Here is a 27,222-nt window from a genome sequence, read left to right as displayed (position 1 = left end):
ATCGTTATGATTACTTCTTTCCATCTGGTCGATGAAAGTCGTATTGACACATGTAGGGGCCTACCGCTTTGTATTCATGTACTTGGTTTTTTTTTTATTTTTTATTGAACTCACCTTGAAAAGAAATGAAAATCAATGCACGCGAGGCACCAAATGCAAGGGCTCAGAGATGATAGAGAGGTAAAAGACGTAAACGAACATGAAAAGAAAAACACCTGAAATTAGGGTAGTGAATTGTTTCCTCGCCCCCCCCCCCCCCGAATATTGGGGGGGGGGGGGATGTCTCATATTGCCCTCCGAATAATTCCCGAGATGTGGAGATTTCTTTTTGGAAAGAAAAGTGTCCAAATATTTCACTCAAGTGCGCACCGCCAGATCGTTAAAATCATCCGCCCCGCCCCCCCCCCCCCCTCCACCATGTATATAGGCCTATACCTTACTTACAATACATACAGCAGGCCTTCATAATCTCCATTCTACATCAGGGGCGGCTCTACGTTTCTGAAAGTGAGGGGCCAAAATCGGCTGAGAGGAAAAAATAAGAAATGAAATAATAGGCCTAAGGAGCAAATAGAAATATAAAATAAAAGTCTTCACATTTCTGTAGGCCCTACCACTTTGATTTCCTCCAAAAATCTAAAACCCCAAAACAAAACAAAAGAAAACAGGCCTCAATATTTTTTTTTGCTGCAACTTCACTCTCACCTTTGATAGGCCCTGTACAGTATTGTCTGCTTTAAAAAAAAAAAGGGGGGGGGGGAGTGGGGACATCCATCCCCCTCCCCCGTGGCCATACCACAGAACTCACTGTGGGCCATACTCGAACTCCCGTCCGCGTCCATAGGCACCCCCTCCCCCCCCCCCCCCCCCCCCTAACCTTTACCAACCAACGAACAGGATTAGTAGATGCATGCGACATGACGACGGGATGGCAGGAGATGTACACGCTCAATCACTTTTCATGATGACATGAGCAAGTTTTGTTCTGGGACTCCGTGCCGTGTGGCTACTGCTGCAGTGCTGGTTATATGGAGTAGTCTAAGTGTTTCACAAGAAGTAAGTAAGGCTTCTCAACAGAATAACCTTATTAGTTCACTTCCAAATATTACACCATCTTTTCTGTTGTCAAATCATTATAGAATTCACTGTGATACAGCTAGATTGTGGAAATGCAAAGAAATTTTGCTGGGTATACCTAGATTCTGTGTGATTAGTCCCGCTCACTAAAAACGGTGTGTGTAATTTACAGATGAGGATGAACCGCACTGGTATCTCATGATCTAAGCAGACACGTTTACTATCACTCTTCTATACCAGTCTCACCTCCCTGTCTATACTAATCACTCAGATAGATCATGGATCATCCGACGAACATTGATTTGATAATGAAAATACATGATAACGTCTTTATACGGGGAGGCCGGAGGGTGGGGGTACAGTACTTGCCCCCCCCCCCCCCCCGCCTTTTTTTTTTTTTGGCAAAATACGTAGACATAGATCTAGGGAAATCTACCATTATGAATTCTAGGATTAGGAATACATCATACTGTGTAGCGTGTAACCACTTTGGATGACCCCCACACATTTTTGAGCTGAAAGTGGCACCAGGAAAAAAAATGGTTTTGCCAATTGCAAGTTGTACCAGAGGGATTTTTTTTTTTTTTTTGCCTTTTCTTTTCCAGCTGATGAAAGTGGGAGCACAGGTAGGCCTTTTTTTTTCTTTTCATTTCTTTTCTTCTTCTTTTTTGCATGTCAGCTGTGAAGAAACCCAGAAGTGGAATCAGGTATATAAACTGTCTCCCTCCCACTTTTAAAAATGTGGTGCCAGCCATGGAAATGGTTGATTGATACGGTACTCTTTTTTTTTTTTTATAAGTGAGATTCAAGCATTTGGACAACACAAACTTTACTCAAAGTCAAATCTCTTCATCAACTCGACGGCATAATTCAGCTTAATAATATTCAATTGGCAACCTGTTCCTTGATACATGCATCAGATGTAAGAGTCTCATTAAAATATGAGAAATACCTTGCGAGTGTTTAATTTAGGTTTATTTAACACTGTTTTCTTTTTCCTGCACATCTTGTGAACTTGATTTATTCAAGGGCTTTAGGGAATAAATACATTCCAATCACTCCTTGCCTATCAGCTGTTATGTGACATCCACAAATGTTTTATATTTTCATATTCTTGATACCCTGCCTTACCACAATTTGTAGTCACATTTTGACCGAACTTTTACACCTTACAAGTACATGTGCATTACCTCAACACAGTGGTACCTTTTAAATCTCATTTGTAGTAAACATTTATCATATTCATATTCAATTTTATACTTTTCATTAATGACGGCAAATTTCTGCAAGGGCAAAAGATCTAATGAATAAACATAGTTTAGCAAGGTTGAAGAGTTATCTGTGCAATGAGCATGTGTGTATTTGCCATTGATATACTGCAGCTTCATGGCAATAAATGATGGCTCACATCGATAGAAGATGGAGAACAGCCATTGCCAAGGAGACAGCATCAGTCCCTGTGGATTTGACTGTGGCATCATACAACATTCTGGCCTCCATCCACATCAAGCCCAGGGGTTATCCCTTCTGTCCAACAGGATACCGAGAGATGATGGAGCGACATCCGCAGTTGATGGTGGAACTTCATCACCATGGTGATGCAGATATCTTCTGTCTTCAGGAGGTGAGATTAGAATATTTTATGCAGTTACAAAGTCTCCACTGACTTCCTGTTTCCATATGGGTGTAAAACACACTCTATAGATTCCTTTTACATGTTCATTCATAACTTGGCAGGTCCATATATTTTCTGATCTATTTACTTTGCACACTTTTGTGTCACATCATTTACTTCCTCCCTCAATCATCCATGGGTTGACCAGTCATAGATCCAACTTTTCAGTGATGATAAGTGATTTGGCATCGTTGCTGCGGATGTCTGGAACTCTATCTCTGTAGAATTATGACAAGTAGCTTCATTAGTCACATTCAAGAAGTTTCTTAGACCTTACTCATGTTTATACCCATAATGATGGATATCAGTTAATACTTTGGTGAAGGCATACACGAATACTTTGTGGTATCATGTGTTAATATTTATCAATCTTGACAAGACTAATGTGTCTCATGATTTTAAACCTGCTCTCTTGTTTTTGGTTTAAAATGGCTTACCTATTCTAGAGTAAAAGTGCATCATCCCATGTAGTGTAGACATCATTTAGTTACCATTTGTGTGAAATGATTTTTAGGAATACCAAAATAATCTGGTTGAATGAAAGGATGAAGCCATCATGCAGAGACAAAAGTTATTCCAAGAAATACAAGTCATAAAACTTAATTTAGATTTTAAAAGACTTAAAATCACAATAGATAGAAAAGGTGCTAGTCATGTCATAACAAGGGAGCCTTCTAACAATAACTAAACTCTATAGCTGCTGAAGTGAACTTATTTGCATAGCAGGTGCCTCCCTCTTTTTCTGACAGGTTGAGACCAGCTATTACCAAGCAGCTTTACAACCAGCAATGGAACGTCTGGGCTACAGTGGCAACCACTTTGAAAAGGCTCTTGGGATCCGGGAGGGACTAGCTACCTTCTACAAGAGGGAGAGGTTTTCTCTGGTCAAACAGGAGGTGGCTCACTTCAAGGACCTAATTGCCCAGGTACTAGTGATATTGAAGTTCAAGCATTTCTCCATCGTCATGACAATGATGATGATAATAATAATGATAATTTTAATAATATTAATAGTAGTAATAATAATAATGATGATGATGATGATGATAATAATAATGATAATAATAATAATAATAATAATAATAATAATAATAATAATAATAATAATAATAATAATAGTAATAATGTCTTCTTTATCCAGGGTAGCCTCTTCCCTGTTGCTACTGATCTACCAGAGGGCCCTGCCATTTAAATTACCCTAGTGTTGCCAGGTACCCATTTATACACCTGGGTCGAGAGGGACATGGTGGGTGAAAACATCTCGACCAAGCAAATATGCACTGGGCGGGAATGGAGCTCGCGTCCTATGATTGGGAATCAGGAGTCTTATCCACTTGCCAAAGCGCCACCATTGAAGTGAAGTGTACAGCTGAAATGCAGAGCTTAACCATGTTCCTGTTGTTCAAAGTGCATTGCCCCATTCTGGCTGTAATACAGCAACAGTACGCCAGCACCAGTACTATAACTCAACTGAATTGAATGAACCAGAACAAGGTGAACAAATATCAGTAATACTACTGGTATATGGGTATACACAATGTTCCTTTACACCAAATATGGGTTGGTGATGTTGACAAGTTCTATACCTTACTCTTGGTTGTCCAGTGTCTGAACCAATCAATGACACAAAACATTATATAGAACTTGATCACTTATTTCAGTTTTAATACAGCATTAATTGCCTAATATTCAGCACTACTGACAATATTATTGATGGTTAAGGAGCATGAAATTGCTGAATAAGTGTGATTGAGCACTGCGCAGAATTTCAAGAGGGTTTACTACACCAAATTATACTTATTTAATCTAATAATCACTTATTTTTTGTACAGAAATTGCAGGAAGAGACAAATCTCGATGACCGCCTGAAGGATGCAATTATTAAGCGAGCAGAATATGAGACACCCGTCATGCTGACAACCTTTCACTGCCGGCAGACAGGGCGTCATCTTGTGATGGCAAATGTTCACCTTGTATGGCAGACTCACCTCGTCCCAGACCTCAACACTGTGCAGGCAAGGACTACACCATGCTTTGTGTGCTGCTGACTTGTATTGTATTTTATACCTACAGCTAATGAATGCCGTGTTGTTTCTTAAGCAGAAATCAAGTGATTGTAGCATGGAATAATGTCCCACAAGTGAAATATGTAACATGAAAACTTCAAAGTCTTGTGGCTTTAAATGTAAACTTTGTACAAACATCAAACCAAGATCAGCCAAGATTTTATACATAATTATACATTGTTTTCTTCAGTCATGATGGACATCATCCTATGATGCAAAGACAAACCTTTGTCTATACTTGGCAAGCAATGCTTTTCATTTTCACCAATCTGTAGGCAGCTATTGCAGTTCAGAAGTTGAAAGAGCTCTCGCCACCTGGTGCCTGTCAAATTATCTGTGGGGATTTCAATCACAGGCCAAGCATGCCTGGATACCAGCTTCTTCAAGATGGTTGTCTTGACAACAAAAGCCACCAGCATCTCCAGAAGTTTCCGCTCGAGGTGGAAGGGTTGGTAAGTGTCAGGTAACAAGAAAAATTGAATGTCGTGGGTGATCTCAGTTTTTGTGCGGTCTCTTAAAATCCTCCTTAAGATGTATGTACAACATCACTTTTTACTTAACAATGCCATTGCTATATCATGCATTGCCACTCATGTTCTTGTGGATTGGATTTTAATGTACTATGAAACATCATAGAATTTAAGAGTGCATCACTCTGACCATCAGCTTGATTGCTACTACATTGCAGGGGCGGATCTAGCTTTTTATAAAGGAGAGGGGGGTGGGGGGCGGTATGTGAGAGAGCGTAGTGGCCGAGCCCGAGCGAGCGGAGCGATCGAGGGGGGGAGGGTGTGGGAGGGGGGTGTCCCCCCTCCCACAGTGGGGAGAATTTTTGAAAATCTGTGTGTGAAAATGGCGTTTTCTTGCATCTAAAACACCACTATTTTTGGTATAGAGGTCATTGCCAAATTAAAAATTACAAGTTTAAAAAAAAGATAAGATTTAAAAAAAAATGGTCCCCGGATTTATTTTTTTTTGGGGGGGGTTGCAACCCCCCCAACCCCCCCTCTAGATCCGCTTCTGCATTGTATCATCAAGACTACTTACATTATGGACATAGCCATTATCATTATCATCACCATCACCAGTGCTGTTCTGTCACTGTCCTGTTTTTGTTATGTACTGGTAACCTGGAATGTTGTCATTTTACATGAGGTTGATCCTCCAACACTAGATGAAGCCTCGTACACAGGAATGATCAGTTTCTGTCACAGTAGTGTGTAACCTCCACAGCAGGAACTGATATGATGTAAAGACAGTATTTTTCTTCATCAGCATTAGAAGCAATTTTACTTTTTATTTTGTTATCTGTGAAATTTATGTAAAAAGTCAGTCAAATTAATGATACCCATTATATTCATGAACAGGATGAGTAGTAGGTGATGACAGGATTCGGATGTTTTAAGACAGTGCATTCAGCTGTAATGAGACTAGAGACCCCAGTAAACAGCACAATAGTAGCAACTTCTTCTCCTCATACAACTGAGTGATGGGTCTCTGACATCTATGGGTTGTGTAATTTCCTGAAGGGGAATTTCAAAGTCAACCACAAGCAGATGACTGCCAAAGAGGGGTGACCTGTAGACACAGGAGGCTACTAACTAGTTTGACTGCCTTTCTTTCCAGGAGACACTCGAACCATGCAGGCATTTTAAGAGAACTTGACTTTGTAATTGCTTGTAGTTGGCGCTGAAATATTCTATTTGATGATAAAATTCATTTTATTTGTCATAGCAATTTTGAGATTAGGTGCGTTCAAATGCCCCCCCCCCCCCCCAATTTCTTCTGTTAAATTCATACTGGATTTATTTTCTTAATGGACATTTGTGTCTTGTCAAAAATGCACACTGACAATAATGTTTGTGTTTTGTTTCATTAGGATGAGTCCAGCTCCAAGACTCATTTCATGATAGATGCTGTACCTCACTGGTTTCACCACGATCTTGGTTCCTTGAAGAGCTCCTATGCAGCTGTAAGAGTAAGTGAGCCAAGTCTAGCAAGGGAGAAGCCAAGGAAAATTGCTGCTGAGTGCTATTGCACTTCAGCAATCCATATTGCATGTTAGATTACTTAGTTGTTGTGTCTGAGGTAAAATTTCTCTAACATGGCTAGAGATGTGTTGATTGTTTTTAGTCTTTTTAGTCTGTGCCTTGTGTCTCCTGCTTATTCCAGATGACAGCCTAGGTATTGCATGTTACATTGTTCATATACAATTGTATTAACAAAAGAAAAAATGTTAAACAACACACTTGCAAAAAAACAAACAAACAAACAAACATACATGCAGGTGTTCTTAGCTGGTGTATTTACTCAGAAGACGATGTAAGAAATAAGCTAATTCCATCATGTAAAACTCCATTAAATTGCATCAAGTACTTGAAACTTTATATTTAAAAAAAAACAACATTTTTTTTTATGCCTCTGCCAACGAAGTGGCCAGAGGCATTATGTTTTCGGGTCGTCCGTCCGTCCTCCCGTCCGTCCGTACGTCCGTCCGTCCTGTTTTGTTTTTGTTGATATCTCAAGAACCGTGTGGTGGTTTTACATCAAACATGGTATGAGGATATATCCTGGGGGGATAATACTTTATTTGGATTTTAGGGCCACAGGGTCAAAGGTCAAAGGTCAAAGGTTATTTTGTGAAAAAAAGGTTGAAAATTCATATTTTTCTCCATATCTCGCAAATGGTTCAAGGTATCTTCATGGAACTTAGTATATATGCTTGTTCCAATGGGCAGTGATTATCTAGGGAAGTTGGGGGTCATGGTTCAAAGGTCAGGGGGTCAAGGTCAACTCCTCAAAATATCACTACTTTCCTTATATTTATGCAATGCCTGAAGGTTTTTATGCCTCCGCCACGAAGTGGTGCCGGAGGCATTATGTTTTCAGGTTGTCCATCCGTCCACAAGTCCGTACGTACGTCTGTACACCCGTACGTCCGTACGTCCGTCCGTACGCTTTCGTTTACGCGATAACTTGAGTAGTATTTACTGGAATTTTACCAAACTTGGTCCAAGTGTGAAGTATGATGGGGCAATTATTTGATTAGATTTTGGGTGAAATCGGCAAAAGGTCAAAGGTCAAAGGTCAAGGTAAAATCATGAAATTGTATCCGTTTACACGATAACTCAAGACTGGATAGAGCAAATTTCACCAAACTTTGTTTGAGGATGATGTATGATGGGACAATTACTTGATTACTTTTTCAGTGAAATCGGACAGAGGTCAAAGGTCAAAGATCAAGGTCAAATCCTAAAATTTTTCTGTTTACATGATAACTCAAAACTGGATGAAGCAGCTTTCACCAAACTTGGTCCAAGGATGATGTATGATGGGACAATTAGTTAAGTCGATTTTAGTGACATTGGCAAGATGTCAAAGGTCAAAAGGTCCAGGTCAAATGCTACAAATCTTGCAATTTCCCCCATATCTATGCAATGCCCAAAGGTATTTTCTTGAAACTTGGTATGGACATGTACTACTGCGTAAAGATTCTCCAGAGAGAGTTTCATGTCATAAGGTCAAAGGTCAAAAGGTCAAAGGTGAGGTGAAAATGTTGCAATATCACTTTTCTCGCAAATGGTTCAATGTATCTTCGTGGAACTTGGTACATATGCATGTACTGACTGGCAGGGATTATCATGGGAATTTAGGGGTCATGGGTCAATAGTCAGGGGTCAAAGGTCAAGGTCAACTCCTCAAAATTTTACTATTTCCTTCATATACTAGTATATGCAATGCTTGCATTATTAGTTTCAAAACTTAATACATACATTACCTAATGGAGATTCTCTTGGAAATTTCCAGCCAGAAGGTCAAAGGTCAAAGGATAAGGGTCAAAGGCCAGGTTTCAATGCCCCCCCCCCCCCAAAAAAAAAAAAAAAAAAATCAATTTTGTACCGTCATTACACTCTTTCTTCATACCTTGGAAATTACTCAATGCATAAACTTATAAAAAGGTCTGTCAGAATTCAAGTAAAAATTCTCAATTCCCCAAATATGTGTACCTGCGCTCTTAGAAAATTAAAGCAAACCCAGTTCAAGACATTCTGACAAACCTGTCATTTCAATATTTTGCCAGTTATGTGAAACTGTCATGGATCACACATTGTGAAGACATTGTACTATACGCCTATTGGGAGAATCATGCATTATGGCGGAGGCATCAGTCGCCATAGCGACATTTCTAGGTTTTTTTTTTAACTTGATGTATACATGTATTACCCAATATATATTCTGTGGGAAGTTTCTTGCCAAAAGGTCAAAAGGTCCAAAGGTCAAGTGAAAGTGCTGAATTGCACTTTTTCCTCCATATCTCAAAAGTAACTCAAGGTATCATCATGAAACTTACATATTTATGCATGTTCAACCTAACAGTGATTCTCTTTGGAACTGTGAGGTCAAAGGTCAAAGGCCAGGTTTAGATAATGCTATTTTCCCATTTGATACTGAAATTATACTTTTTCTCAATACCTTGAAAATTACTCAATGCATAAACTTATAAAAGGATCAAAAGTCAAGTAAAAATCATCAGTTCCCCAAATACCTGCACTCTGACATTTTAATCATTCATCCAATTGAACCTAGTTCTAGGAAAGTGAACATTCAGCACATTTGTGTCAAACCTGTCATTTTAATATTTTGCCAATTGTGTGAAACTGTCATCACACATTGTCAAGACATTGTACTATAGACCTATTAGGAGAACCATGCATTATGACGGAGGCATATCAGTCGCCGTAGCGATATATCTAGTTTTTCTAGGTTCATGTTGGCTTGCTCTTTCAGATAATATTCTCTCTCATGATAATGAAAACTTAAAACTATCTACAATGAATTATGTAAATTCAGAAATTGCATCATGTGATGCTTATGTAGTTTCCAAGTGGTATTTATTCTCTGGGAATAGCCATGATAAATATGCTAAGAGAACCAGTGTATTGATAGTGGGCATCACCAGCCAGACAAGAAATGTCAACATGGATTGCTCTGTGACGAAGTGTAGAATGTTTTGTGATTTTAGTTTAAATCAGATGTGCCTTACCGTTTGTTTGTTTGTTTGATTTTTGAAAATGATGAGACTTCACTTCTGCTCCCTGATTATGTGAACAAGCTGTACCTGAACACCAGTGGTACAAAGAGTTTTCACTCTCACAAATACATTTTGTACATACTAGTTTGGCCTAAACTTCCCCAAATAGAGCACAGTTGTATAGAAACTATATAACAAACAACAAAACAACAAATAATCCAGAGTATTTGCTCTCATCTGTACTCATACTCTGTCTCAATGCTGTTACCTCTTTCTGTATATCAGGGAGAGGAACCAGAGTTCACCAGCTACACATGTGACTATGGTCCTGTATGGCTAGAGGCTTACATGAAACACAGCAAAGTGGAAAAGGAGGAGTCAACACAACAGGTACAGTGAAGCCAAAGTGTAATTCTGCATTGGTTTTTACAGTGGCCTTCATAAGTTGAGTAGGATCAATAAACCAAATTGTTGGATTTTAATGGATATAGTGCAAAAGTAGTTGTATAACTTCAAAAATTCTCATTATTTGTGAAGTGGTGTTACTGATAATAACCACATATGCAAAGCAAAGTGTCCCATTTACCAGGTGCACAAATATCTCCACTGAATTTACTTTTATTGACATTAAATCAAAAAAGGATTGTTTTTTTTTGGGTTGTTGCTCTGCTGCAATTTATTGTTGTGTTGAAATAACCTAATAATGACTTGTGGTGAAGGGGTTATAGCTGCTGACCAGAAATACAATTTTTGAAGTATTATTATGTGACAACCGATGGGAGAGTTGTGAGGAGCACCTTTGTGGAATTTTCATGTTTTATATGCAATGATAACTGACACTGAAATTTTAGCAATTCTTCTTTGCATCTGATCACAATCAGTCCTCCAACGTGACACCGCGACATTTTCCTGCCGAAATCATGGACAGCGCCCTCAATGCCTCTCTGGATCAGCCGTCGTCAGTCCGGACACTGGATTACATCTGGTATTCCTCGGATACGCTCTGCTGCCTTGGGGTCCAGGAGGTTGTGGACCAAGAACTGATCAAGCCATTCTGGGCTTGTCCCAATCAAGTCTTTCCTTCTGACCACTTGCTGATGAAGGCATCCTTTTCCTTCAAGTGATAATAGAAATAGTTAACTTATGGGAGGAACTGCCTCGACAGCTGGATGGGACAAAGTTGGAACTTCATCACAACTTTGTGGACGTAGTGCATAATAAGTGGAGTACATGTATGGTATATGATCCATACGCCCTCTTACATGCAACTCGGGCCCCAATGAAAGGAATTCCAGGGTATAGTATCATTTTAAATTGCCAGATTGGATTCAGGTTTTAAAGTCATAGTGAGTGTGTAATTTTTTTTCTGCATATAGTTACAAAATTTGTGAAAATTTGAGAAGATTAATAAGAAAAGGCTAATTCCTGTGTTGATTGTGTCAATGAAAGAGCATGGTATATATTTAGTGAAAATGTAAATGCTGTCACAGTTACATGCCAATGATGGTTATGGTCACTTTGGGGGATATTTTGTTAACTTTCAGGTCAGTATCATTTAAAGACATAATTTGACTTCGGAAAAGAGAAGAGGGGTACGGTAACTTTTGATGCCAATGCTGCAGTAAAAAAAGAATAAATGATATATATATACATATATATATATATGTTTCTATAACGCCTAAGTGGATCCTTGTCATTTGATTGGTTGTTTGACATTGATTATTTGGCCCATTTCACTATGACGTCATCATCCGTGCAATTGTGGCTCCATTTACCCTGCAATTTTGGATCTATACGATTTGTTCCATTCCACGCTTGCTTAGAGCCAGGCACACTATGCGTGTTAAACGCTTGTGTTTATGTTTGCAGTGTGTGTATGCACAGCACGGTAGTGTAAAGCACTCAGTGAGCACTCTCGTGATCTCAGATTCTCTCTTGTTTCTAAATTTATAAAACATCAAAGGACAAGGATCTATTTTAGGCGTTGTATAAAACAAATAATAGATGTTTTTCATTCGTGCAATGGACAGAATATTTCATTCAGTGAAGATGAAATGTTTGATTCATTCAACTCGGCTGTGCCTCATTGAATGGATCATTTCATCTTTCACCTCATGAAATATTCTGTCCATTGCACTCATGACATTCATTATTTGTATAATATATAACTGAGAACATGCCTATAACTACCAAAGAATGTATAGTTATTTTGATTAGATAAGCTATTAGTGGCAGCTGATGTGAAGGACAAGGTATATCATCTAAGAAGCTGAAATCATGCACTTCCATGTAATGATAACTTGAGAGCAACACAGTGAATCACTTGAGTCACTTATTCTCAGAAGTTTCCTGTCTGAGAGAAAAAAAGTGTAATTCTATTACAATCATATTTTTTACTTGTGCAATTCTAAGTCACCGAGAACTCTTTTAGCTAATCATACATTTGTCATGTATATAATCAGTGCAATCAAGGTCATGTAGTATTGAAACGTAACCGTAATCCTCCAGTTACTCTCTCTGGATTTGTTTATTGGCTTAGCTTATGTATTTTTTGTACGGTCACGGCCATTTCAGTCAGAATCACATCGTATCACACCAACACATCACGCCACATTCTCGCACAATCGACCACACTAAATCACGCGCAACATAATTCAGCGAGTTCGTGAAGAAGAACTTTATTACCGTACAACGATCCATATCCTTGGAAACAAGTGGGTGTGCCGTATCAAAGGAGCAAAACACAGCGTAACCTCCTAGTAATACGAGACGCCTAGCACCTACAGCTACACACACTATCAGGTCACTAGGTGACAGAGAGAACGAAGACAACACGTCCATCCACGGCGAGAGCCCAGTCACCAACCAACCAAAATATATATGTGAACGCGCTTGCAGATATACCGTACTGTTACCATAACCTAGGAGCGCTGAGCATGTCCGCCCTTTATACACATAACTTGCTAGTTGCAGAGTGCTGAGCGCGCCCGCCCTTCCTATACATGTAAGATACAGCATACTTAGAGACCAAGCACTGTCATTTCATTACTTTGCCCCTCCCTAAGAATAGTCAATCACTGGACTATCTATCATATGGCTTGCTTGAATAATAAAATGACCAACCCCGAACAGCAATTTTTTTATGCCTCCGCCACGAAGTGGTGCTGGAGGCATTATGTTTTCGGGTTGTCGATCCGTCCGTACGTCCATCCGCATTCGTTTACGCGATAACTTGAGTAATATTGACTGAAATTTTACCAAACATGGTCCAAGTATTAAGTATGATAGGGCAATTACTTGGTAAGTTTTTTTGGTGAAATCGGCCAAAGGTCAAAGGTCAAGGTCAAATCATGAAATTGTATCTGTTTGCGCGATAACTCTAGACTGGATCAAGGATATTTCACCAAACTTTGTCCAAGGATGATGTATGGTGGGACAATTACGTGATTAATTTTTGAGTTAAATCGGACAGAGGTCAAAGGTCAAAGATCAAGGTCAAATCCTAAAATTTATCTTTTTACATGATAACTCAAAACTGGATGAAGCAGCTTTCACCAAACTTGGTCCAAGGATGATGTATGATACGGCAATTGAAAGTACTAGTGTATGTGTGGGTGTCCCCCAAGGTTCGATACTTGGGCCACTTCTGTTTTCAGTTATGTTAAATGATCTCCCCAATTCAGTAACTAAGTGTGAAGTAATGTTATATGCAGATGACACAGTTCTGTTTTACAGTGGAAATGATGCCTAGGAGATTGAAACCGTGCTGAATACTGAATTGTACAATGTAAACCGGTGGTTGAGACAAAATTGTTTGACGTTGAATGTTAAGAAAACTCAGTTCATGGTGATAGGAACATCAAGAAAACTGCTATCTGCTGATCGGCTGAAACTTGAAATCAATGGTAATGAATTGGATAGAGTGAGGGAATATAAGTACCTGGGAGTTTGGATGGATGAATCAATGAGATGGCAAAAGCAAGTTGAAGAATGTTGTAAAAAAATTGCCACACGACTAGCATTGCTGAGACGCCTGCGGAAGTACCTAACCCAAAGTAGCGCTAAAATCCTGGCAAACTCATTAATCCTACCATATTTTGATTATAGTTCTTGTGCATGGTCAAACTGCTCACAAACCCTTAAAGATATGCTTATCAAACAACACAAGAAAATGGCCAGAGTGGTAAGGAGAGTGGATCACACAGTGCCAACCAACCAGGTGCTTGGAAGGTTAAGTTGGATGACGCTTGAAGAGAGGTGGCGTTTGAACACTTGTAAAGCAGTCTTTAAGACACTTCATGGCAACATGCCCGAATATGTGCAAGAACTCATCACGCCTCTTGGTAGCATACATTCATATCGTACGCGAAACACAAGTTATAATGGTCTCATAATTCCACAAGTTAAAACTCAAGCCGGAAAAAAATCGTTTTCACACTATGCATCATGTATTTGGAATCAGCTCCCCGCTGAAGTCCGAAACGCCACCTCTCTTCATGCGTTCGTAAGAGCACACATATCTCACTTGGGGTAGAATTCGGGTATTTTTGATATTCCTGTTTAATGTTAAGGTATTTTTTTTTTCAAATAATATGAGTTTGTGTATTATTATCGTCAACGATTAACTTTGCATTTTTTCATTTATATAGAATATTGATATTGTGCTGATGTTATGATGTAAAAAGGAATGTCCTTGATTTGTTATTTTGTGTTTGTTGAACTGTTATATTTTGTCATTCTGTTGCAGGGCCCCCTAGGATAACAGTGTTTAAACCACTGATGGGGCTACCCTGGGTAAAGAAAACTGAATAAATAAATAAATAAATGAATTAGTTGAGTAGATTTTAGTGACATTGGCAAGAGGTTAAAGGTCAAGGTCAAATGCTAAAAATGTTGCTATTTCCCCATATCCATGCAATGCCCAAAGGTATTTTGTTGAAACTTAGTGTAGACATGTACTACTGCATAAAGATTCTCCAGAGAGAGTTTCATATCATAAAGTTAAAGGTCAAAAGGTCAAAGATGAGGTGAAAATGTTACAATTTCACTTTTCTCACAAATGGTTCAATGTATCTTCATGGAACTTGGTACATACACATGTACTGTCTAGCAGGGATTATTTAGGGAATTTAGGGGTCATGGGTCAATAGTCAGGGGTCAAAGGTCAAGGTCAACTCGTCAAAATTTTACTATTTCCCCCATATACTAGTATATGCAATGCTTGCATTATTATTTTTTAAACTTGATATACGTGTATTACCTAATAGAGATTCTCTTGGAAATTTCCTGCCAGAAGGTCAAAGGTCAAAGGTTAAGGGTCAAAGCCAGGTTTAAATGCAAAAAAAAAAAATCTATTTTATACTGTAATTACACTCTTTCTTTATAACTTGAAAATTACTCAATGCATAAACTTATGAAAGGGTCAGTCAGAAGTCAAGTAAAAATCCTCAATTCCCCAAATACATGTACCTGCACTCTTTAATAGACAATTATAGCAAACATAGTTCAAGGAAAGTGAACATTCAAGATATTTCTGACAAACCTGTCATTTCAATATTTTGCCAGTTATGTGAAACTGTTATCTCACATTGTGAAGACATTATACTATACACCTATTGGGAGAATTATGCATTATGGCGGAGGCATCAGTCACCATAGCGACATTTCTAGTTTTGTCATGTTTTCTCCCACACAATTAGCTAGCAGCCTCATCATTTATTCTTGTAGTCATGCAAGACAACTATGTACACATATATATTACATGAAAACAAATTCTCTCCTTAAGAGGCATTACACATATTTACACAAGTGTTTCAACTTTTCCAAAACGTTACAGAACTCCTCTGCTAGCGAGGCATTCAGCACGTATCAGGTTTCAGCCCCTCAAGAAGCAAAATTGATGAGGTATTAAAGTGTTACACTGTTCCCTACAAGTCCTCTGAATATGCATTGTTTTTAGAATGCTATATTGCAACAGTTCAACAATCTTTTTTCACCTTGAAAACTAGTGTCATGCAGTGGGTCGACTTCATGGGGTATATGGACGGTTAAGGTTCACAGGATTCACACCAATAAAGATGTCGGGAGACTTCAGTGTCAGGGACTTGGGCCTTTATTGTTTCTGAATTACTAAAGCAAAGCAAAAAAAAAACAAAAAAACAAAAAACGAATCCAACACAGGAATCTCTGTTGTGTAACGAGTTCCCACTTTTCAGAATACGTTGTACAACCCGGATTTTCCCCAAAATCGGGATGATTGTCCAAAACTTTGACTTTTCCTCCGACGCATAACGTGTCCTCTTCCTCTGGCCGTTCTTAGAGTGAATGAAACTCACGTGGCCTCTCCAAGCTGACCAGAGGAAGATTTCTGACCCGATTACTCTTTTCTTTCAAATTATTATTCTTACTCTAAAATAGTCTTAGTTTTCCACAAAGTAAAATAAACACAAATATGCCTTTCGGGAATTACAATACCAGAAACTACTTATATCGGAAAATATTGTAGCTGATGCTTTTATTCTATAATTTTCTCCAGGAGAGTTGCTTGCTTGCCTACCAATGACCACATGATGTAATCGCAAGTCAAGCAATTTTCTATGAAATACACCCTCATTAAAGCTATTCTCCAGCTTTTCTGAGGCAAAAACAGCAATACAATTGAATTAAACTGTGTGCAAACCCTTTTTAATCCTGTTCATGCGCTGTAGGGAAGTGTTCTATTCCAAGCATGTTAATCAGCCATGATAATTACAATGTTAGTGAAATTCCTTTCATCAACTATAAAATTAATCTTGTCAATTTTCCATTTCCCGACACCTTCCCCGCTTATGGTTGTTTACGCCACGAAAACAACTCATGATAACCAATTCTGTGTTAACGCCCGCGTATTAACTGGGGAGGCCCGTGATCACGTTACTCCATTCCTCGCACCCACCTCTCGTCCCACGCCAAGACACCCACCTACTTCGCATATTGGCGCTTTGGTGTCTTCTGTTGTCATATCCTGGGTTACGAGTTCCGGTTCAACTTTGACTCTGCTGTCCTCCGGTCGCCTACTCGGAGCATCTGCACACGCAATAGGGTGCATCTTCCCATCATCATCAGCCTGGAGAAGGCATGCCCCTAGACCGCCATAGGACGCATCCCCCTTTATAACAAAGGGGCGATCAAATTGCGGATAGGCCAGAACAGTGCCTCAAAAGCCTCCTGTTGCTGCGTACCCCACTGAAACTTCTTCCCCGCTGCACCTGTCTTACCTCCAGCAACCTTATGCTTTCGAAGTAGTGCTCCTGCAGCCTCCCTCTCTGCCATATCGAGTCCCTTTAGAATCATCCCAGTCAGAAGTGAATCTCCATCTCTTTCTCCTTCCTGAGTGATATCCTTCGAGGATACCTGGGTCTTCTCCTCCTGATACACAGGAGAGTCTGCCGTGTCTGTTATAACCTCCTAAACGGACACTGCAATACCTTGGCTTTCCTTCAGGGACAGCATCACTTCCTCCCTAGGGTGGACTGGAATGTCCTTTGCTACTAGAGTTTTAGGGCAGATCACCTGTGACATCTCTGTTCGGTTCGCCCCATACAGGTTCAGCTTTCCTCCCATTGTATGGTGACATCCATCGTATGCTGCCACTGCCTGCTCTCCTCCTGTATGGATAGGAAATGCTGTCACCAATAAGGTCTTCCCAATAGGTGTTGTACGGCAGGTGATGTGACGTACCGTAAATGGTGGGATCACTTCCTCCTGCTCCGGCGTGACTAAAATTGGCCGCCTAGCTTACTATTCACCTCACTATCACCTCTCTGTAGAGTGCTGAACACCAGGCCAAGCTCTCCTCCTGCTTCGCCAAGTGGGAGAAGTTGCTCAAGAAGTGGGTACAGGATGTTGCATCCTAGAAGTATCGGAAACTCCCCCTGCCGGGTACTCTTCCATGCCGGCTTGTCATCCACCAATAGGAAGGCTGCTTGGATAGTGGCTGACCCTAAGCTAAGTGGGGCTTCTACGCAACCCTTGATAGGTAGCTCCAACCCGCTTGTTCCAACTACACTGAGGAATGTTCCAACCTCGCCCACTACTCCAATGTTAGTGCGGAGCTTACCTTCATACACGGAGGCCGGGATGTGGGAGGTTTCCGCACCAGTGTCCAAGACACAACCTATCTCCACTCCTGCCAACTTGACGATCGCCATCGGACTCTTTGATAGCAACCTGTTCCTCCAGCTCCCAAGGGCATCCCCATGCACTGCACCACTGGCGCTCTGTACCTTTGCACCAGGTCCTCCTTGCATCCCTGTTGGTGCCCTGGTGCTCTCCAGTTGAGGAGTGGATTGTGAAGAGGTTGCCTGTCGTTCAAGGTTTTGGGAACAGTGCCGTGTGAGATGACCTTTTTCCTTGCACATAATGCAACGACGTTCCCTTTGGCACGATGGGGCCAGGTGACCCTTCTCTCTGCAGTTGTAGCAAGACATTTCCTTGGGCCCACGCCTTCCATCTTTGGTCCACTGCTGACCAGTCAATCCCTGCAGACAGCTGCACAGTGCTGCAAATTCTTTACGCAGCTCGCTCACCTCAGACCGCAGCCCTTGAACCTCTTTATCTCCAGCCTGTAGAGCCTGGCCTGAGCCCTGCATCTCGCTCACCTCATTCACTCCTGCTCTGCTGCGGTGTGAGGCATACTCCTGGTCCTTGAAGAACTGGAGGACTTCTTCCCTTATGTCCAAAAAGCTTTTGGACTTGTTTGCCATCTCTATCCTCCGAAGTCCTCTTTGCACCCATTTCTCTGTGGCATGAAGTGGTCTTTCAGGGTCTCCTTAACCCTTTGAACCCTGCATTATTTGAGATGGTCGTGACCCCTCACCCTGCATTATTTGCACATATTGAGCATATTTTGCTAAATGACTGAATACATTGGTAATACATACAAAAAATACAACAAAAACAAATAACCACAGGTCTGTGAAGTGTGGTTATGATTACTCCAATTTTATTTGAGCTGCAATAATAGCTCAGCATGACAATATAATGATTATAATCATAATGATAATCATCAATAGTAATGTTAGCTATAAAAACAATAACCTCACTCCCTGACTGTGCCACGCCCCCTTGACTTCGACGATCACCAACATGATCACCTCCAGCTCCAGCTCTAACGGCATCTCAGCTGCTATTTCCCCCGCTGGTACCCGGCTAAGATTGTACATCACCTTGTGCAGCATCTAGCTCATCATCTGTGTCCGTTTCATCTTCAAAATCACTGATTTTGACTATAATATGACTTGTCAATAGCTTCCTCATAATCACCAGATGATTCACCTAAGATTATCGCACGAGCCTCCTCTGCAGAATAGCATCTTTTTGCCATTTTTATAGCTCAAAACTTACAAATCCAAACCGTAATCAACGAAAGTATAGACCGAAGAACCTCTCCACATCATTGTCATGAGATGGCGTTATATTTACGGGGTCACCTGACAGTTAAAACTCAAGTTATCAAAGTCACATGATTTCTGGCCGGTATACCGGCCTTTAGGGTATTTGCACGTTCTGCGCGCGGCCGGTTTTCCGGCCTTTCGGGTTCAAAGGGTTAAGCTCCCCAAACGCCTTATCATCGCCACTGTAGCTCGTCGTGGATTTTTGCTCACTTACATCGAGCAGTTGGCCGGGAGTCATCTTGTAGGCGCTCAGCTCCTTTAGTGGACAGCCACCTTGAATCTCTATCAATATTGACGCATTTCCATTCCCATTGCTCTCAGCCCCTTCCTCTCCCTCCGACGAACAACTGCGGATGATGGACGAGCTGGCTCTGCCTGGACCTGATGCAGCTTGATCAGCCTCTTTACCGACAGGCTCGGCTTCATCTAGGTGAACTGCATGTTCCTCAGGAATCTTTGGGCTGTTTGCTGCCTCCTTTGATGGCAGTGCTCCTGACGACTCCTCGTCCACAGCCTTCCTAGTCACTGGCGACACAAGAACTTCAATTTCCGACTCTTCCTTCTTGTTCGCCACAGGCTCAGCCCGTCCCTGCCAGGCTGATGGGCGCTCTGGAGACATGCCTCACTCCTGCTCCTGCTCCCCTCACCATAATGATCTCTTCCCTGGTGACAGTGCCTTATGTGGGCCTGAAGCTTATCCCTTTGAGCTCCTTTGATTGAAAACGTACTCACATTCTTTGCATTGGTAGGACCTTGGTCTTCGATGCTCCATGTCTATGTGCCGCATTAAACTCTGTTGATGACGAAAGAGTCGAGGTGGACCGTCATCCTGTACTCGACCAGCTTCTTTGTCTCATTGCCATCTTCATAAGTCTTTCATACCAGAAGAAGCGAAGAAGATCTCTGTCTTCTTCTCTGACAACGAATTGGTGAAACATACTCTTTATGTCTGTCGTGAATGCGACTTCTTCTTTCCGGAACTGGCACAGAACTCCTTGCAGTCCATTCATCAGATCAGGTCCTTGAAGCAGGTGACTGTTCAAAGACACGCCTTGGTATGTTGCGGAACAGTCAAACATGACTCTGATCTTATCTGGTTGTCTGGGGTGGTAGACACCCGTGTGGGGATACTTCACTCTTCTATCCTGGATGCTCCAGTATCCTTAGGACTTTGTCTGGCGAGAAAACCTCTTTTGCTCTAGTGTCGTATGTGAAGTTTGGATAACTCTCACTCACTTGCAGCTTGTAGCATGTGGCACCATGTTCTTCCTGGATGAGTGTTTGGCATACTCTGCCGACTACTCTCCATCCAAGAACGGTCCTCAGTGCATAGGGGTCATCATCTCCGCCGGCTAAGACTTCTCTTGGTCTGATGGCTCTCGTGCAGTTATTTCAGACAAGCAGTGACACCTCGATGGACTTGTTGTCGATGAGGCCACTTCAGCAGAACCTCTGCCTTTGGTATTTGATGTCTACTTGCAGGCACTTCTTTCCTAGAGAAACACGCAGGTAAATCAATTACTTGCTCCCTGTTGAAGTCCATCACCTGTAGACCCGTCACCTTCTTGCTCTTCACACGTGCACTCTGGTGTATGGTAGTTAACTGAAGCTCCATCTCCTGGCCTTGTAGCTGCAACTTAGCACACAAACCTTCCGATATGCGAATCCCACATTTGATTGGTCATCGAGAATGGTGTACTGTAGATACTCTTGGGAAGGGTTATCACTGTTCAATTCAATTCGTTTATTTCCATTTTAAATCACAAAAGACAACATTAAGCATTCATTGTTACAGATTAAACATATAAACAATCACATATTAAAAACCAGAACAATGACATCAGAATTACAGTCATAAATTATTCCAGATTACAACAGGCAAAGAGTAAATTGTAAAATGATGTACACATAAAAAGCCAATAAGGCCTGTAGGCGCGCATACACCGTTGTTAAAAATCATGTAGAATTGGAATCTAAGTTATTTCCAAAAATCATAAATCAGTTTTATACAGAAGATACACAAAATAAAATAAAACAAAAACATAAAAAAGATGGTTAAATACATCTGTGTAATTTTAATAAGAAGACTAAAGATGTCTTTTATACTGCTTCTTAAATGAATTATTATTTTGCTTGTTATAATTATCTGGGTTTATTGCATTCCAAAAAACTGGTCCTGTATGATGAAGAGTTTGTTTTAATTTCGTACTAGGACATTTCCATTGATGAACTTTATTGCAGCTCTGTGTATTATGAGTGTGTATATTTGAGTGTAATGTGAACATATTCATGATGTAAGGAGAGAGTGTATCTGTGTGGAAACGTTGCATCAAGGAAGTTATTTTAATTTTATTTATATCATACAAATTAACGTTTTCAATCGTTTAAATAACAGAGATGTGAGCTAAATGTGGAGATTTTGTAACATGACGAATTGCTTTCTTTTGTAATTTGAATAACGTATCAAGTCTGGAATTAAAAGTGTTTCCCCATATAACATTACAGTACAACAAATGAGGTAAAATAAAAGAATTGTAAAGAGAAAATAAAACAAAGGATGGTAATTCAAACTTCAAATGATTTAAAACACCTACAAACTGTGCAACTTTTCTACATACATTTTCTATGTGTTCATGCCAGTCAATATTTTCATCCAATATAATTCCTAAAAACTGAACTGATTTACATTGAGTTATAGGCTTTCCATATATTTCTATGTCATTTATGAATTGCACATTTCCCTTCTTCTTTTGAAATGACATATAATTAGTTTTATCTACATTTAGGGACAGTTTATTGCACTGAAACCAATTCACAATTTTAAACACATTTTTATTTGCAATATCATATAAAGTATCTATATTACTATGTGAAGCAAGGATGGTAGTGTCATCAGCATACAAAATGAAATCAAAATCAGGGCAAGAATTAACAACATCATTGATATAAAGCAAAAAAAGCAAAGGATCTAACCCAAACCGGTACTATCATGCAGTGCTCGCGGCCGTCCTGGTCTGGTAGTGAGCAGACATTAAGGTGCACTTTGAAGAAACTTCTTCAGATGGCAGAGGATTGGATGTCTGAGGGCTCTCAGTTTTTGTAGACAGATGAAGACATGTCAGATGACTGCCCTTACACTCTTTGCTGTTCTGCCTCTGTGTGCACTCTTTCACCACGTGGTTACATGCATCCCATGCACATTCTTTTCTGAAAGAAGAAGGCTTTCTTTGCATGATGGGATCTCTTCTTGAATTCACTACAGTCGTCTAAGTGACGAGGACCATGATAGCTTGGCCACAATGAATACACTCCGTGTGACTTAGGAGATACATTTGTTGTGAGAGATCTTCCTCCTTGCAAATGCTGATTGGTTCCCTTGCCATGGTATCGTGACAGCTGTGTCTTGGGCTCACCTCTTTGAATACCTGTTAATTCCGGTAGGTTTGCCTTGTCAGACGCTCATTTTACAAAATCTGCAAACGTTGCAAAGGGAGGGGGGGGGGGGGGGTAATCACCATACCCGCAGGTCTGCCATCTGTCAACCTCATCCCGCCATTGCCCTCCCATGTGGAAGGGCAGCTTCTCCAACATTTTTATGTTCTCTTGGGGGTAGTCCAAAATCCCCAAGGAGCCCATGGTTGCCTTTGCCGCTACCCAACGTTCTCGCCAGGCGTTTTACGCGTGGCGGGCGCGCCACGCGTGAATTGTGGCAGCCAATTTTGCGCCACGCGTAAATTGTGGCGATCAATTTTGCGCCACGGGTAAATTTCGACTACCACGCGTAATTTTCAGAGTTTTTGTTATCTTCCTTCCCCTTTTTGTAATGTTTCCCATTTAAAAAAATATATATATCTTTTGCAGTTTCCTTCGAACGCATGCTCGACAGTTACTTGCTCGGCGCTCGCTTTAGCGGCAAGATCGTCGATCGTGTGCGATGTACCCGCATCGCACGCAGTCCATTACCGATTCCACTTTGCTTGCCAGCATACGCAGGTGCACAGTGAGCGCAGTGTTATACCACGTTCACCGAGATTCCGGTGCAGAAAATTTACGGGCGCTTCTCTCCGATCACTGTGAGTTGCCACTGTTACTACACGTGTACGCGCGCAATCCCCGGAGCAGCAGATCGCAAATCAAGCCATGTGCGAGTGATCCAGCAACCAAAGCTGCCAATGTTTGGAAGCACGAACTAGTATTGTACTCAACAGCTCTAAAATTCGTATTTTTTTTTTTATTTCATACGTTTCAACCTCCTTTTTTTTCGGATGTTTGCCTTTACTTTTGGAAATGAACAGCGGTATCAAACAATCGGCTCCGTAAGATGCTAAAATTAATGTCGGATGACCTCTTTGACGTTCAGAAATGAATAACAATAATACTCAACTCCGTACGATGATAAAACAAATGTCTGATGTTTGCTCTTATGTTCGAAAGTAGATAGCAATAACATTCAGCTCCGGAAGATGCTAAAATAAATGTCGAATGTTTGCTTTGACGTTCGGAAATGAATAACAATAATATTCAACTCCGTACGATGATAAAATAAATGCCGGATGTTTGCTTTTACGTTCGAAAGTAAATAGCAATAACATTCAGCTCCGGAAGATGCTAAAATAAATGTCGAATGATCCCTTTGACGTTCGGAAATGAATAGCAATAATATTTAACTCCGTATGATGATTAAATAAACATCGGGTGTTTGCTTTCACTTTCGAAAGTAAATAGCAATAACATTCGGATCCGGAAGATGCCAAAAATTAATGAATGTCAGATTACTGCTTTTACGTTTGGAAGTGAATAGCAGTAACATTTGGCTCCGTACGATGCTGAAATAATTGTCAGATGATTCATTTCACTTTCGGATGCGGGCAACAGTAACTTTCGGCTCCGTACGATAATAAAATAAAATAATGTCGGATGTTTGCTTTTAAATTTGGAAATGAATATAACGGAAATATTCTGTTCCGTACATGCTAAGATAAATAACAGATTGTTGCTTTTACATTTGGAAATGATTAACGGTATCAATCGGCTCAGTTAAATGCTAAAATAAATAACGGATGTTTCCTTTCACGTTCGGAATTGAATAAGGATAACATTCTGCTCTGTAAGATGCTAAAATGAATGTCGATTGTTTGCTTTTGCATTTGAAAATGATTAACGGTATAACATTCGGCTCTGTAAGGTGCTAAAATACTTGTAAATGTTGGATGATTGCTTTTACAATCAGAAATGGTAACTTTCGGCTATTTACAATGCTAAAACAAATGTCGGATGTTTACATGTTAATGTCTACAAAATAATGCTCCCACTTTCTCATTTCAAACGTAAGTTTTGACCACCTAAATAGGCATCAACTTTTATAACAATCTCTAAACCTATAATATGTTAAATCCTAGAACTCAGAATAAGCCATACGTTTTTATATATAGGCTTTTTTTATTTTATTTGATTTTAAACATCATCATTTTCCCAAGTATTCCAATTTCTTTTCCCACGATTGAAAACAGACTGTCTGCCATAACGATGATTGCTAATGTCTCGCCGTGTGTGGGTGTGCCGATGTGCGAGGCACGTGCCCTGTGCTCTTGCCTTGTTTGAGGCTACTTCAAGTTCAATGAATCGAATGCGCCGCAGCTGCGCTTTATGGCTTGATTGCGGTAACAGTTTACATTCGATACGAAGAAATCGTCATGTCTTGTACACGAGCAAAAACAAAACCAAACAAAAACAAGCAAGCAAACAAACAGACAAGACATAACAAAACAAGAAACAAACGAATGTTGGTAGCCAAATCATCTCCGTATGTAGTGGACCGTCACAGTTCATAGGTGAAATTCTTTCAAACCTTGAAAAGTAATACACAGTTTTAATGAGCCTGAAATTGTCGTGATTTTACTGTCTAATCGGGTAGTGGCTGCATATCACATACTCGTAGTGAATTTCTGTCTGCAATCGAGACGTGTCCTTTCATAATTATTGTCTTTCTGTGATTCAATAAATCGAGTGATTGATCAATCCCTTTCTATAGTTCAGGAACGTCTAAAATAATCAAGTATACACTATTATACGGGATTATGATCGACTGTTCGATGCTTCTACTATGGGCCAAAAGAAAGACTAAATTAATAGAATCATGATCCTTGTAATGATTCCTTTAATTGTACTCTCGAGCTAGTTCTTCGATCGATATTTCCAGGCTATTTACACTCTGTTTATTAACAGAATTCTAGTGTGCGCATTCTTTCGTTTGGCACCTGCGTCTAGCACCTGGTTTTGTGGAAATTTCTGCGAGGGGGGGGGGGGGGATGTCAAGCGTCTCTTATACAATCTTTCGCTTCTATTTGTTGTCGTATTTCCCCCTTATTCTTTGCTGGCAATCAACAGTTAGATTTAACTTCACGAAGGTTGCTAGCACGTGGTTCTTTGTGTTGTGAGGGAGACATGTACATAATTTTTATTTTCATCATTCATTGGAGGAGAAATACAGAAAAAGAGGGAGACAAGAAATAAGAGGAAGACGTATGCATGTTCTCCTAAATTGCGTGATCTTTGAAGTATTATGGAAAAATTGACGAAAGAATAAAATGTGATGCAAACCTACACTTTATTACTTGATAAGTACTAACGATTATAAACGAAATCATAATTTCGGACTCTATGAATGCCACATTTTAGTGACATAAAGCGTTGATATAGTGTGATGTCACGGACTCTGCGATCAGTTCGTTCCACTCATACTTTCTTCTTTTAAATTATTTTCTTTTTTTTTTCTTTTCTCTTAAATTTCGCGATTCTTGAATGATAAAATAAAATACACTCTAGATATCAAAAGTCACATTCTCAGCGACGCAAGAAAGCTTTGATAAAACGCAGCTTTCATATAGCGGGATGCCGGGCTTCTGTTATCTTGTTGCACCGATATTTCTTCAAATCAGTGTAATCCTTAAAATAACTTAATATAGCGCAAAAGAAAGTATGAAAGCAATTCAAACCCTCACTTTATTAAGTGATAAGTATCCACAATATTGTCATAAAAGAATCGATAATTTCGGAGATATTTTTGAAGTCACATTTACTTCCACTAATACTTTCTTCTTTTAATCTTTTCTAGCTGTTATTTTTCTTCTAAATTACGCCACTCTTGACATAAAAAACACAAAGGAAATTATATAAATGCGATTGAAATATATGCTTTAGTTACGTGATAAATATCAACAATTATGTCATGAAAGAAAAGAATTTCGGACACTTAAGTCACTTCACAGAGACGTTTAGTTAAACTAAATGCAGTGTTGATAGAGCATGGATGCTGTTTCGTTACGACAGTTGCACTATTTTTTCTTCTTCATCATCTTCGTTTTCTTTCCACATTCTTCTAAATAGCGTGATTTTTTAAAGACAGAAAAAAAAATGAGACGAAAGGAAATAGTGCACAGATGCAAACCTTCACTTTAGTTACATGATGAATAACAACAATTATGTCATTGTATGATGAAAGAAAACATAATTTCGGACACTGGAAGTCACATTTTCAGCACCGCAAAGTTAAGCTATAAACGCAGCTTTGATACCGCGATGCCGTTTTGTTATACTTGCATCAATATTTTCTTCTTTTTCTTTTCTTTTTCAAAACTTCTTCCTTTGCTCATTTTTTCTTCTTAATCGTGTGAGACTTGAAATAGAGAAAGAAACGGACAAAAATAAAGGATGAAAGCGATGCAAACTTGCACTTTATTACGTGACAAGTATCAACAATATTGCATTAAAGGAAAGATAATTACTACGACTTTTAGTCACATTTTCAGCAGCGCAAAGCTCACGTAAACGCAGCTTTTATGGTGGGTTGACGCTTCGTTATAGGCTAGTAGCACCAATATTTTCTTCATTTTTCTTTTTTTATTCAAATCAGTGCAATCCTTAAAATAAAAAAGAAAC

At 39.9% G+C, this 27,222-nt stretch overlaps 1 protein-coding gene and 1 pseudogene across 1 annotated transcript; one reads left to right on the top strand and one right to left on the bottom strand.

Moving 5' to 3' along the window:
* The first annotated feature begins 993 nt into the window (after nucleotides 1-993).
* On the top strand, nucleotides 994-10,974 carry LOC139728568 (uncharacterized). The gene is made up of 8 exons (XM_071639505.1): nucleotides 994-1,056; nucleotides 2,460-2,701; nucleotides 3,502-3,678; nucleotides 4,585-4,767; nucleotides 5,094-5,270; nucleotides 6,698-6,796; nucleotides 10,136-10,240; nucleotides 10,732-10,974. The coding sequence occupies exons 2-8, from the start codon at nucleotides 2,474-2,476 to the stop codon at nucleotides 10,972-10,974; spliced, it is 1,212 nt and encodes a 403-aa protein (XP_071495606.1). The 5' UTR covers nucleotides 994-1,056; nucleotides 2,460-2,473.
* A 9,450-nt stretch (nucleotides 10,975-20,424) lies between these two features.
* Nucleotides 20,425-22,517, bottom strand: LOC139728567 (uncharacterized; annotated as a pseudogene).
* Nucleotides 22,518-27,222: the final 4,705 nt, after the last annotated feature.

The sequence above is a fragment of the Diadema antillarum genome, unplaced genomic scaffold (assembly GCF_040938485.1).
Source record: "Diadema antillarum isolate AM-2024a unplaced genomic scaffold, OU_Dant_1.0 seq00000183_RagTag, whole genome shotgun sequence".
NCBI lineage: Eukaryota > Metazoa > Echinodermata > Echinoidea > Diadematoida > Diadematidae > Diadema > Diadema antillarum.
Note: the sequence above shows the minus strand (reverse complement) of the source record. Positions and strands in the feature narration are given on the sequence as shown.

What these genes read in the sequence shown, in the direction of transcription:
- LOC139728568 (XM_071639505.1), top strand. Translation starts at nt 2,474, where the DNA reads ATGATGGCTCACATCGATAGAAGATGGAGAACAGCCATTGCCAAGGAG. An exon ending in CGCTCGAGGTGGAAGGGTTG is followed by an intron (nt 5,271 to 6,697) that starts GTAAGTGTCAGG and finishes TTGTTTCATTAG; the next exon opens with GATGAGTCCAGCTCCAAGAC. An exon ending in GCTCCTATGCAGCTGTAAGA is followed by an intron (nt 6,797 to 10,135) that starts GTAAGTGAGCCA and finishes TCTGTATATCAG; the next exon opens with GGAGAGGAACCAGAGTTCAC.